Source organism: Bos mutus, chromosome 7 (genome assembly GCF_027580195.1).
Source record: "Bos mutus isolate GX-2022 chromosome 7, NWIPB_WYAK_1.1, whole genome shotgun sequence".
NCBI lineage: Eukaryota > Metazoa > Chordata > Mammalia > Artiodactyla > Bovidae > Bos > Bos mutus.
In genome coordinates this window covers 47,808,469-47,821,225 of record NC_091623.1, presented here as the reverse complement: position 1 = coordinate 47,821,225, position 12,757 = coordinate 47,808,469, and the positions used below count along the sequence as shown (strand labels likewise).

The following is a 12,757-nucleotide window of genomic DNA, read 5'->3' as shown; positions in this document are numbered from 1 at the left end:
CTGCCATTATGGGGGTGTCACCTGTGTATCTGAGATTATTTATATTTCTTCTGGCAATCTTGATTCCAGCTTGTGCTTCATCCAGCTCAGCATATAGTATGATGTACTCTTCATGTAGATTGAATAAGCAAGGTGACAATATACAGCCTTGACATACTCCTTTCCCAAGTTTGAACCAGTTCATTGTTCCATGTCCTGTTCTAACTACTGCTTTTGACCTGTATACAGGTTTCTCAGGAGGCAGGTAAGGTGATCTGGTATTCCAGATTCTCTTTAAGAATTTTCCATAGTTTCTTGTGATCCACACAGTCAAAGGCTTTAGTCTCATCAATGAAGCAGAAGTAGATTTTGGGGGATTCCCTTGCTTTCTCTATGATCCAACAGATGTTGGCAATTTGATCTCTGCTTCCTCTGCCTTTTCTAAATCCAGCTTGTACATCTGAAAGTTCTTGGTTCATGTACTGCTGAAGCCTAGCTTGATGGATTTTGAGAATTACCTTGCTAGCATGTGAAATGAGTGCAGTTTTGCTTTGAACATGGTGCATGATTGTGTAGTTTGAACATTCTTTATCATTGCCTTTCTTTGCAATTGGAATAAAAACTGACCTTTTCCAGTCCTGTGGCCATGGCTGAGTTTTTCAAATTTTATGACATACTGAGTGCAGCACTTTTAATGGCATCATATTTTAGGATTTGAAATAGCTCAGCTGGAATTCCATCACCTCCACTAGCTTTGTTTGTAGTGATGCTTCCTAAGGTTCACTTGACTTCACACTCGAGGATGTCTGGCTCTAGGTGAGTAATCACACCACTGTGGTTTTCTGGGTCATTAAGACTCTTTTTGTACAGTTCTTCTGTGTATTCTTGCCACCTCTTCTTAATATCTTCTGCTTCTGTTAGGTCCATACCATTTCTGTCCTTTGTTGTACCCATCTTTGCATGAAATATTCCCTTGGTATCTCTAATTTTCTTGACAAGATCTCTAGTTTTTTTCCATTCTATTGTTTTCGTCTATTTCTTTGCATTGTTCACTTAAGAAGGCTTTCATATCTTTCCTTTCTATTCTTTGAAACTCGGTATTCAGATGGGTATATCTTTCCTTTTCTCCCTTGCCTTTCACTTCTCTCTTCTCGGCTATTTGTAAGGCCTTCTCGGACAATCATTTTGCCTTTTGAATTTCTTTTTCTTTGGGATTGTTTTCATCACTGCCTCCTGTACAATGTTATGAACCTCTGTCCATAGTTCTTCAGGCACTCTATCAGATCTGATCACTTAAATCTGTTTGTCACTTCCACTGTATAATCATAAGGGATTTGATTTAGGTCATACCTGAATGGTCTACTGGTTTTCCCTACTTTCTTCAATTTATGTCTGAATTTTTGTAAATAATGACCATTTTATTTTTCTCTTTGAGTTGTAGTACATTTAATTTAAAATCAAAATTTCTTCTTATATGGTAGTACTGTATAGCACAGACCAGTGCAATGTTGAAAAGTAGTGAAAGTGTTAGTCGCTCAGTCGTGTCCAACTCTTTGCAACCCTGTGGACTTTAGCCTGCCAGACTCCTCTAACCTTGGAATCCACCAGGCAAGAATACTGGAGTGAGTAGCCATTCTGTTCTCCAGGGAGTCTCCCCAACCTAGGGAATCTTCCCAACCCAGTGACTTGAGCCTGAGTCTCCTGCATTACTCTTGGTGGTGGACTCTTTACCGTTTGAGCCACCAAGAAAGCCCATTTAATGATGTTACTTTTAATTTCTTGTATATATTTGTTATCAGAATAGAAACATACCCCTGTATTCCCAACGTGCTGTTTCTTTTAATCATAAATAGGAGTAGTAGTTTTTCATTTTCTGTATTGAGTGAAATAATATTTTTTTCTCTTCACACTTTAATAGATAGTTATATTGACTGAATTTTTATGCTGACCAGTGTTGCCCTGTTACTGTTATTTAGTTGCCCAGTTGTGTCCGACTCTGTGACCCCATGGACTGCAGCACACCAGGCCTCCCTGTCCCTCACCGTTTCCTGAAATTTGCCCAAGTTCATGTCTATCACATCAGTGATGCCATCCAGTCATCTCATCCTCTGACACCCTCTTCTTCTGCCCTCAATCTTTCCCAGCATCAGGGATTTTTCCAATGAGTTGGCTATTCACATCAGGTGACCAAAATACTGAAACTTCAGCGTCAGTTTTTCAAATGAGTATTCAGGGTTGATTTCCCTTAAGGCTGACTGGTTTGGTTTCCTTGCTGGTCAAGGGAGTCTCAGGAATCTTCTCCAGCACCACAGTTCCTAAGGCACTCCTGACCTCACACCCCAGAATGTCTGGCTTTGGGTGACATACTGGCTCTGGCTCTCATAGTTATCCAGTTCATTAAGATCTTTTTTGTACAGTTCTTCCATGTATTCTTTTCATCTCGATCTATTAGATCAAAAAGTTCTATTAGGTCTCTACCATTTCTGTCCTTTATTGTGCCCATCTTTGGGTGAAATATTCCCTTGATAGTTCCAGTTTTCTTGAAGAGATCTCTAGTCTTTTCCCCTCTGTTGTTTTCCTCTATTTTTATGCACTGTTCATTGAAGCAGGGCTTCTTGGCTCTCCTTGCTATTCTTTGGAACTCTGCATTTAGTTGGCTCTATCTTTCCCTTCCTCCCTTGCTTTTTGCTGCTTTTCTTTCTTCAGCTATTTGTAAAGCCTCCTGAGATAACCACTTTACCTTCTTGCTTTTTGTTTCTTTGGAATGGTTTTGTTCACTGCCTCCTGTACAATGTTATGGCCCTCCACCCATAGTTCTTCAGGCACTCTGTTTACTAGATCTAATCCCTTGAATGTTGGCTTTACTAAAATAAATTCTACTTGGTCGTGGCATATCATTATTTACAATAAACTGTGGAAAATTCTGGGAGAGATGGGAATACCAGACCACCCGACCTGCCTCTTGAGAAATCTGTATGCAGGTCAGGAAGCAACAGTTAGAACTGGACATGGAACAACAGACTGGTTCCAAATAGGAAAAGTATTACATCAAGGCTGTATATTGTCACCCTGGTTTTTAACTTATATGCAGACTACATCATGAGAAACACTGGGCTGGAAGAAGCACAAGCTGGAATCAAGATTGCTGGGAGAAATATCAATAATCTCAGATATGCAGATGACACCACCCTTATGGCAGAAAGTGAAGAGGAACTAAAAAACCTCTTGATGAAAGTAAAAGAGGAGAGTGAAAAAGTTGGCTTAAAGCTCAACATTCAGAAAACGAAGATCATGGCATCCGGTCCCATCACTTCATGGCAAATAGATGCAGAAACAGTGGAAACAGTGTCAGACTTTATTTTTGGGGGCTCCAAAATCACTGCAGATGGTGACTGCAGCCATGAAATTAAAAGATGCTTACTCCTTGGAAGGAAAGTTATGACCAACCTAAATAGCATATTCAAAAGCAGAGACAATACTTTGCCAAAAAAAGTCCATCTAGTCAAGGCTATGGTTTTTCCTGTGGTCATGTATGGATGTGAGAGTTGGACTTTGAAGAAGGCTGACCACCAAAGAATTGATGCTTTTGAACTTTGGTGTTCGAGAAGACTCTTGAGAGTCCCTTGGACTGCAAGGAGATCCAACCAGTCCATTCTGAAGGAGATCAGCCCTGGGATTTCTTTGGAAGGACTGATACTAAAGCTGAAACTCCAGTACTTTGGCCACCTCATGCGAAGAGTTGATTCATTGGAAAAGACTCTGATGCTGGGAGGGATTAGGGGCAGGAGGAGAAGGGGACAACAGAGGATGAGATCGCTGGATGGCATCACTGACTTGATGGACGTGAGTCTGGGTGAACTCCGGGAGTTGGTGATGGACAGGGAGGCCTGGCGTGCTGCAATTCATGGGGCCGCAAAGAGTCGGACATGACTGAGCAACTGAACTGAACTGATGTGTTTATAAGATCAGGTTTCTTCTTTAATAAGTAGAAGCCAAATGAAGTAGAAGCCAAGATTGTGTTCTAAGAACTCAAAGCAGAAATTTTTTTTTGTCATCCAGATCTGAAGCATGGATGAAATTATAACATCTAGAGAGAAGAAGGGGATGGCATGGACAAGAGCAAGAGTCTCAGAAGGAGAGTGAATGCAGCATCTGATGAGACCAGTAGAGAAACAAGCTTTGCTGATGTAGAGTATTTCTGATACAATAAAAGAAAAAGTAATATTGGAGATGAAAGCTAGAGTTAGGTTATCATAAAAGTTAAATACTACCTGAGAGTATAGGAGTTTGGATATGATCCTTAGATATTAAATCAGTGTATATTTCTGTGTAGCAAATGGCCAGTTTGAAGCCTGTTTTAGGAAGAATATCTGATGTGGCAGAAGGTTCAAAGATGACTTGATAGTTTCTGACTTGAGAAACTGGCTGAAAGATGAACTTTTGGAAATATGAGTTTAGGAGAGTCTGTAAAAAATGTTTAATGAGAAGTTAAAAGAAAAAAGAACAGAGGCTAGCTCTACTCTTGGTGCCTGACAATTGTCCTGGTATTCTGCTAAATACCACAGATGATAAAATTGTTAAAACTGACAATTTACTTATTTACTTTTTAAAATTAAGGTGCAGTTAGGCTTCCCTTGTGGCTCAGCTGGTAAAGAATCCACCTGCAATGTGGAAGACTTGGGTTTGATCCTTGGGTTGGGAAGATCCCCTGGAGAAGGGAAAGGCTACCCACTCCAGTATTCTGGCCTGGAGAACAGTCCATGGAAGCTCAAAGAGTCAGACATGACTGAGCAACTTTCACTATGCTTTCAAAATAACATGTAATTTCTGTATTGTAGGTCAGTATGCTTCAGATTATAAAAACAGCTTCCAACAGCTGCTTGTAAGGTTTTATTATAATTTATTTTTGAGAGAGAGAACATTCCATGAGAGCATTGGATGAAGAGTGAAGAGACCTATATGTTTTCCTACCCCTATTCTGGTTCACGTTACACAGTCTCGGGCTTTTTAAACCCTAGAAATGCCACCTTTTTCATATACTGCTTTATAGTTCCTAATGCTGTAGATTAAGTGTGAAAAGGCAAAAAGATATGACACCAGAAGAGAGCCCCCCAGGTTGATAGCTGTTCAATATACTACTAGGGAAGAATGGAGAAATAGCTCCAGGAGGAATGGAGAGGTTGGGTTGAAGCAGAATCCACACCCAGTTCTGGATGAGTCTGGTGGTGAAAGTAAAGTCCGATGCTGTAAAGAACAATATTGCATAGACACCTGGAATGTTAGGTCCATGAATCAAGGTAAATTGAACATGGTCAAGCAGGAGATGGTAAGAGTGAACATCGACATTTTAGAAATCAGTGAACTAAAATGGATGGGAATGGGCAGATTTAATTCAGATGACAATTATATCCACTACTGTAGGCAAGAATCCCTTAGAAGAAATGGAGGAGCTCTCATAGTCAGTAAAAGAGCCCAAAATGCAGTATTTGGGTGCAGACTCAACAATGACAGAATAATCTGTTTGTTTCTAAGGCAAACCATTTGACATCACAGTAATTCAAGTCTATGCTCCAATGACAAATGCTGGGGAAGATGAAGTTGAGTGGTTCTGTGAAGTCTTCTGTGAAGACTTACAAGATCTCTTAGAATGAACACCAAAATAGATGTCCTTTTCATCATAGGAGATTGGAATGCAAACATAGGAAGTTAAGAGATACATGGAGTAACAGGCAAGTTTGGCTTTGGAGTACAAAATGAAGCAGGAAAAAGGCTAACAGAGTATTGCCAAGAGAGCATACTGATCATAGCAAATACCCTCTCCAACACCACAAGAGACAACCCTACACATAGACAAAACCAGATGGTCAATACCGAAATTGACTTGATTGTATTCTTTGCACCTGAAGATGGAGAAGCTCTATACAATTAGCAAAAACAAGACCTGGAGTAGACTGTGTCTCACATCATGAACTCCCTATGGCAAAATTCAGGCTTAAATTGAAGAAAGTAGAGAAAAACACTAGGCCATTCAGGTATGACCCAAATAAAATCCCTTATGATTGTACTGTGGAACTGATGAATAGATTCAAGGGATTAGATCTGGTAGACCAAGCACTTTAAGATCTACAGGTGGAGATTCGTAACATTGTATAGGAGGTGGTGACCAAAACCATCCCAAAGAAAAAGAAATGCAAGAAGACAAAGTGGTTGTCTGAGAAGGCCTTACAAATAACTGAGAAAAGAAGAGAAACAAAAGGTAAAGATATACCCGACTGAATGTAGAATTCCAGAGAATAGCCAGCAGAGATTAAAAAAAAAAAAAAAGTCTTCTTAAGTGAGCAATGCAAAAATAGAGGGAAACAATAGAATGTGAAAAACTAGAGATCCCTTCAAGAAAATTAGAGATACCAAGAGAACATTTCATGCAAAGATGGGCTCGATAAAGGACAGAAATGAGAAGGACCTAACAGAAACAGAAGAGATTAAGAAGAAATGGCAAGAATTCACAGAACTATACAAAAAGGTTTGATGACCTGGATAACCATGATGGTGTGACCACTCTCCTAGAGCCAGATATCCTGGAATGTGAAGTCAAGTGAACCTTAGGAAGCATCACTACAAACAAAGCTAGTGGAGGTGATAGAATTCCAGCTGAGCTATTTCAAATCCTAAAAGATGATGCTGTTAAAATGCTGTACTCAATAGGTCATCAAATTTGGAAAACTTCACAGTGCCACAAGATTGGAAAAGTCAGTTTTCATTCCAATCCCAAAGAAAGGCAATGCCAAAGAATGTTCAAATTACCACACAATTGCACTTATTTTACATATTAGTAAAGTAATACTCAAAATCCTTCAAGCTAGGCTTCAGCAGTACCTGAACCAAGAACTTTCAGATGTACAAACAGTATTTAGAAAAGGTAGAAGAACTAACGATCAAATTGCCAACATCTGTTGGATCATAGAGAAAGCAAGGGAATTCCAGAAGAGCATCTGTTTCACTGACTACATCAAGGGTGTATATTGTCACCCTACTTATATAACTTATAGACAAAGTACATCATAGAAAATGCCAGGCTGGATGAATCACAAGCTGGAATCGAGATTGCTGAGAAAAATGTCAACAACCTTAGATGTACAGATGATACCACTCTAATGGCAGAAAGCAAAGAAGAGCTAAAGAGCCTCTTAATGAAGGTAAAAGAGGAGAGTACAAAAGCTGGCTTAAGATTCAATATTTAAAAAACTAAGATCATGGTATCTGGTCCCATCACTGCAAATAGGAGGGAGAAAAGTGGAAGCAGTAACAGATTTTATATTCTTGGGCTCCAAATTCACTGCAGACTGTGACTGCAGGTATGAAATTAAAAGACACTTGCTTCGAGTTGTGATGCTGGAGAAGACTCGAGAGTCCATTGGACAGCAAGGAAATCAAACCAGTCAATCCTAAAGGAAATCAACCCTGAATATTCATTAGAAGGACTAATGCTGAAGTTGAAGCTCCAATACTATGGCCACCTGGTGTGAAGAGCCGACTCATTGGAAAAGATCCTGATGCTGGAAAAGAATGAGGGCAGTAGGAGAAAGGAGTGACAAAGAATGAGATGATTTGATAGCATCACCAACTCAATGAATATGAATTTGAGCAAACTTCAGGAGATAGTGAAGGATAGGGAAGCCTGCCGTCCATGGGGTGGCAGTGAGTCAAACACAACTCAGTGACTGAACAACAACGATGAATGGTGTAGATTAACTCATAGTTTTAAGTATTCATCTATGTATTTTGGTGGCAGAAACATCATTAATTAGTAACAGTATTAGCATATATTGTTGGATAAAATAATCAATTTATATATTATGAACTCAACTTTTCAATCTAAAGATAAAATTGTTCCAGGAAGATGGAGTAGGCAGGTATATGCTTTGTGTTATTTTCCCACTAAGTACACCTAACCCCCCTGTACATTATATATGTATTATATATACAAGAAGATTCTTTAAAATGGAGAAAAGAGGATAGGCCTGCTAGGAATCTCAGGAGGACCAGAAGAATGATATGGCAATTGTTTCGCCTCTTATATCCCAAATGCAGAGCTGAAGAACCCAGAGACAGCAAGAGACATAGACACACAAAAAAAGTTTACAAACCCCAACAAAGGGTTCAGTTTCATTAGCCAAAGGACCAGGAAAGGGGTACCCTAGCAAGACAGATGACTCTTGCTGCTGCTGCTGCTGCTAAGTCGCTTCAGTCATGTCTGACTCTGTACGACCCCATAGATGGCAGCCCGCCAGGCTCCACCATCCCTAGGATTCTCCAGGCAAGAACACCAGAGTGGGTTGCCATTTCCTTCTCCAGTGCATGAAAGTGAAAGGTGAAAGTGAAGTCACTCAGTCGTGTCCGACTTTTAGCGACCCCATGGACTGCAGCCTACCAGGCTCCTCCGTCCATGGGATTTTCCAAGCAAGAGTACTGGAGTGGGGTGCCATTGCCTTACAGATGACTCAGATAATAACCATTCTACTCCAGCACAAAGCACAAAAAAAAAAAAAAAAAGCATCACTACACACACCAGCAATGGCTGAGTGAAGAGTCTAGACTTCTACCCTTAAACGACTGTCAAGAGGGGCCATAAAGCTCTGCTGGTGGTGTCACAGAAGGCCAGGAGCTAAGACACGCATCTATCCTGGGTGGTAGTAAATGACCCATCTTCACAGCAATCTATTATTGGACACTACATGGGGAACTGGGACACCCCCCCAACACACACCAGTGCCGGGTTAGAACTTTTACCACCACCCAACAGTGGTGAGGCCACAGTCCCACCCCATAGTGCCATTGGAGGACAAATAGGGAGCAAACCAGGCACTCATCCGTCTCAGCCAAGGTGGTACCAGTGAAGGCTTAGTGAGGAGCCAGAAGTCCCACCCCTACCAAGCAATAAAAAGGAGAACCTTAACTCCTTAGGTTTCTAGGGAGATCAAATGGGAAAGCTGATCTATGTCACATGGCCATTTTGAGGTGGCTCTCCTACCTTTGCCATGGCAGTATCAAAGCAAGTCAGCTGAAGCTAAAGACTAAAATAAGATTAAGAGTTTTGTAACAATACCCCAAATTTCAAGGATTCAACAAAAGAAACTTTCATCATACCAAGAACCAGGAAGATCACTTAAATGAAAAAGGCAGCAATTAGATGGCAAGGATTTTAAAATAATTTAACAAATATTTGTATAACAGCCATCCTAAAAATTCTTCAATAAGCAATTTTTTAAATGTTTGAAACAAAAAACAGAGTCTTAGCAAAGAAATTTAAGTCTCAGCAAAGATAAGAAACAAATGGAAATTTTAGAACTGAAAACATGCAGTAACCTAAATTTTAAAACTACACTGCATGTGCTCAAAAGCAGAACAGAGTAGACAGAATATCTATAAACTTGAAGACAGAACAGCAGAACTTAATAGCAGAGAGAAAAAAGACCAAAAGAAAGAACAGAGCTGCTCAGGTACCTGTACCTGTAGCAAAAGATCTAGCATTCATATTATCACAGTTTAAAAGTGGGAAAATAAAGAGTACAGGCCAGCAAAGTCTGAAGCAGTAAGAGCTGAAAATTCCCAAGCTTACCAAGAGATGTAAACTTTCAAACTCAGGAAGGTGAATAAACCCCTAAAAGCATTAAACCAAAAAAATCCATACCACAATACTTCACAGTTAAACTTCTGGAAACTGAAGTGAAAGGCAAAATTCTAAAAAAGATTATAGAGAAGAATGACCCCTTATAAAGGGGAAAAAAATGAAAGCAGATATTTTATCAGAAACCACACAGGTACAAGGACTGAAATAAAATATCTGTGAACCGAGGGTAATCACATCAGTAAGATGATGAACTAGGAAGCTCCAGGCCTTCATTCTCTTACAAAGACTTTGAGTAAATAAGATATGGATCAAATTGCTTTTCTGAGAACTGCAGAATGCATTTAAGAGGTTGCAGCACTCCAGGTGAGTACAAAGCCAGTAAGAAATACATTGTATTGGAGAATAAAATTGGTGCTATTTCACTCACTTTAGCTACGTCCTTTGCCCCAGGCACAGCAAGACACATTCAGGAAAAAAATTCCCAACTCTTAGCTTCTCCCCCAGGAGTGAAAAAGAGGAAAACAGAATAGACTATACATCCAGCGGTCTGACTTTTCAGGGTCTTGCCTAGGGGACTGATTTCTGCCTCACTTGGCTCAGAGCATTGACTGGAATGGCAGTTTGGACACCAAGTTGGGATTGCTGAAAACCAAGGGGAGCACCAAAGAGACTGTAATACCACAGACAGACACCAGGTGAAGCAAGACATTACAGTCTCCAGAGAAGAAGCAGCAAGCTCCTTTAACTTGGAAATTATACACACTAGCTCAGAGAAGAGTCCCTAAAAAAGATCTGAGGCACCCTCAGAATATCTGGCCAAACTGACTGATAACAGTGTTCCCCTGTCCAGTCCAAAAAGACTGGAAGATATGCTCTCAGCCCATAAAGACTGAGGAGGGGACTGTTTTTTCCCATAACCAATCTCACAAAAGTCACAATCTAGAAAGGAACAGGGAAACATGGCACAGTCAAAGGAATAAACTAAATCTCCATTAACAATCCCTAAGAAACAGATTTGTGAATTATATGAACAATAATTCAAAATGACCTTCTTAAAGATGCTCAGTGAGGTAAAAGAGAACACAGATAAACAAGTAATGAATATTAGGAAAATGAGGACTCCCTGGCAGTCCAATGGTTAAGATCCTGTACTTCCAATGCATGGGGCTTGAGTTTTGAACCTGGTTGGGGAACTGGGATTCCACATGCCATTTGACATGGCCAAAATAAAAAGAATATTAAGAAAATGATACATGAAACAGATACATGAGAATATAAACATAAAATGATAAATACAAATAGAGTGGTAGAGGAACTAGAGATCAGATTGCCAACATCCGTTGGATGATAGAAAAAGCAAGATAATCCAGAAAAACTTCTGCTTCATTGACTACACTAAAGCCTTTGACTGCGTGGCTCACAACAAATTGTGGGAAATTCTTATAGAGACGGGAATGCCAGACCATCTGACCTGCCTCCTGAGAAACATGCATGCAGGTCAAGAAGCAACAGTTAGAACAAGACATGGAACAACAGACTGGTTCCAAATTGGGAAAGGAGTACACCAAGGCTGTATATTGTCACCTTGTTTATTTAACTTAAATGCAGAGTATATCATGCGAAATGCTGGGCTGGCTGAAGCACAAACTGGAATCAAGATTGCTGGGGAAAATATCGATAACCTCAGATACACAGATGACACCACCCTTATGGCAGAAAGTGAAGACAAACTAAAGGACCTCTTGAGGAAAGTGAAAGAAAAGAGTGAAAAAGATGGCTGAAAACTCAACATTCAAAAAACGAAGATTATGGCTTCAAACGAAGATTATTACTTCATGACAAAGAGATGGGGAAACAATGGAAACAATGACAAATTTTATTTTCTTGGGCTCCAAAATCACTGCAGATGGTGACTGCCGTCATGAAATTAAAAGACGCTTGCTCCTTGGAACAAAAGCTATGACCAACGTAGATAGCATACCAAAAAGCAGAGACATTACTTTTCTGACAAAGGTCTGTATAGGCAAAGCTATGGTTTTCCAGTAGTTACATATGGATATGAGAGTTGGCCATAACAAAGGCTGAGCACCAAAGAACTGATGGTTTTGAACATCCATCAGTCAGTTCAGTTGCTCAGTCATGTCCAACTCTTTGCAACCCCATGGACTGCAGCATGCCAGGCTTCCTGGTCCATCACCAACACCCGAAGCTTCCTGAAACTCATGTCCATTGAGTTGGTGATGCCATCCAACCATCTCATCCTCTGTCATTCCCTTCTCCTGCCTTCAACCTTTCCCAGAATAGGGTGGGTCTTTTCCAATGAGTCAGTTCTTCTCATCAGGTAGCCAAAGTATTGGAGTTTCAGCTTCAGCATCAGTCCTTCCAATGAATATTCAGGACTGATTTCCTTTAGGATTGGCTGGTTGAATCTCCTTGCAATCCAAGAGACTCTAAAGAGTCTTCTCCAACACCCAGTTCGAAAGCATCAGTCTTTAGCACTCAGCCTTCTTTGTGGTCCAACTCTCACATCCACACATGACTACTGGAAAAACCATAGCTTTGACTAGACGGACCTTTGTCAGCAAAGTAATGTCTCTGCTTTTGAATATGCTATCTAGGTTGGTCATAACTTTTCTTCCAAGGAGGAGTCAGCATCTTTTAATTTCATGGCTACAGTCACCATCTGCAGTGATTTTAGAGTCCCCCAAAATAAAGTCTCTCACTGTTTCCCTTGTTCCCCTGTCTCTTTGCCATTAAGTGATGGGACCGGATGCCATGATCTTAGCTTTCTCACTTTCTCTTTTTAAAAGTTTATTTATTTCCTAATTGAAGGATAATTGCCTCACATAATTTTATTGTTTTCTGTAAAACCTCAACATGAATCAGTCACAGGTATACATCTATCCCCTCCCTTTTGAACTTCCCTCCCATCTCCCTCCCCATCCCACCCCTCTAGGTTGATACAGAGCCCCTGTTTGAGTTTCCTGAGCCATACAGCAGATTCCCATTGGCTATCTATTTTACATACGGCAATGTAAGTTTCCATGTTACTCTTTCCATACATCTCACCCTCTCCTCCCCTCTCCCATGTCCATAAGTCTGTTCTCTATGTCTGTTTCTCCATTGCTTCCCTGTAAATAAGTTCTT

General features: G+C 40.3%; 1 protein-coding gene across 2 annotated transcripts in view; it reads left to right on the top strand.

Moving 5' to 3' along the window:
• Positions 1–12,757, top strand: part of ZNF93 (zinc finger protein 93) — a 54,240-nt gene that overhangs the window by 29,052 nt on the left and 12,431 nt on the right. The window contains exon 4 of one of the 2 annotated variants that reach the window (XM_070373434.1): positions 4,039–4,370. The exons of the other annotated variant lie outside the window; for it this stretch is intronic. Within the exon in view, the coding sequence (XP_070229535.1) occupies positions 4,039–4,055 (17 nt within the window). The 3' untranslated portion in view covers positions 4,056–4,370. Of the gene's footprint in view, positions 1–4,038; positions 4,371–12,757 lie in introns of those variants that run through there. 2 annotated transcript variants of the gene reach the window in all.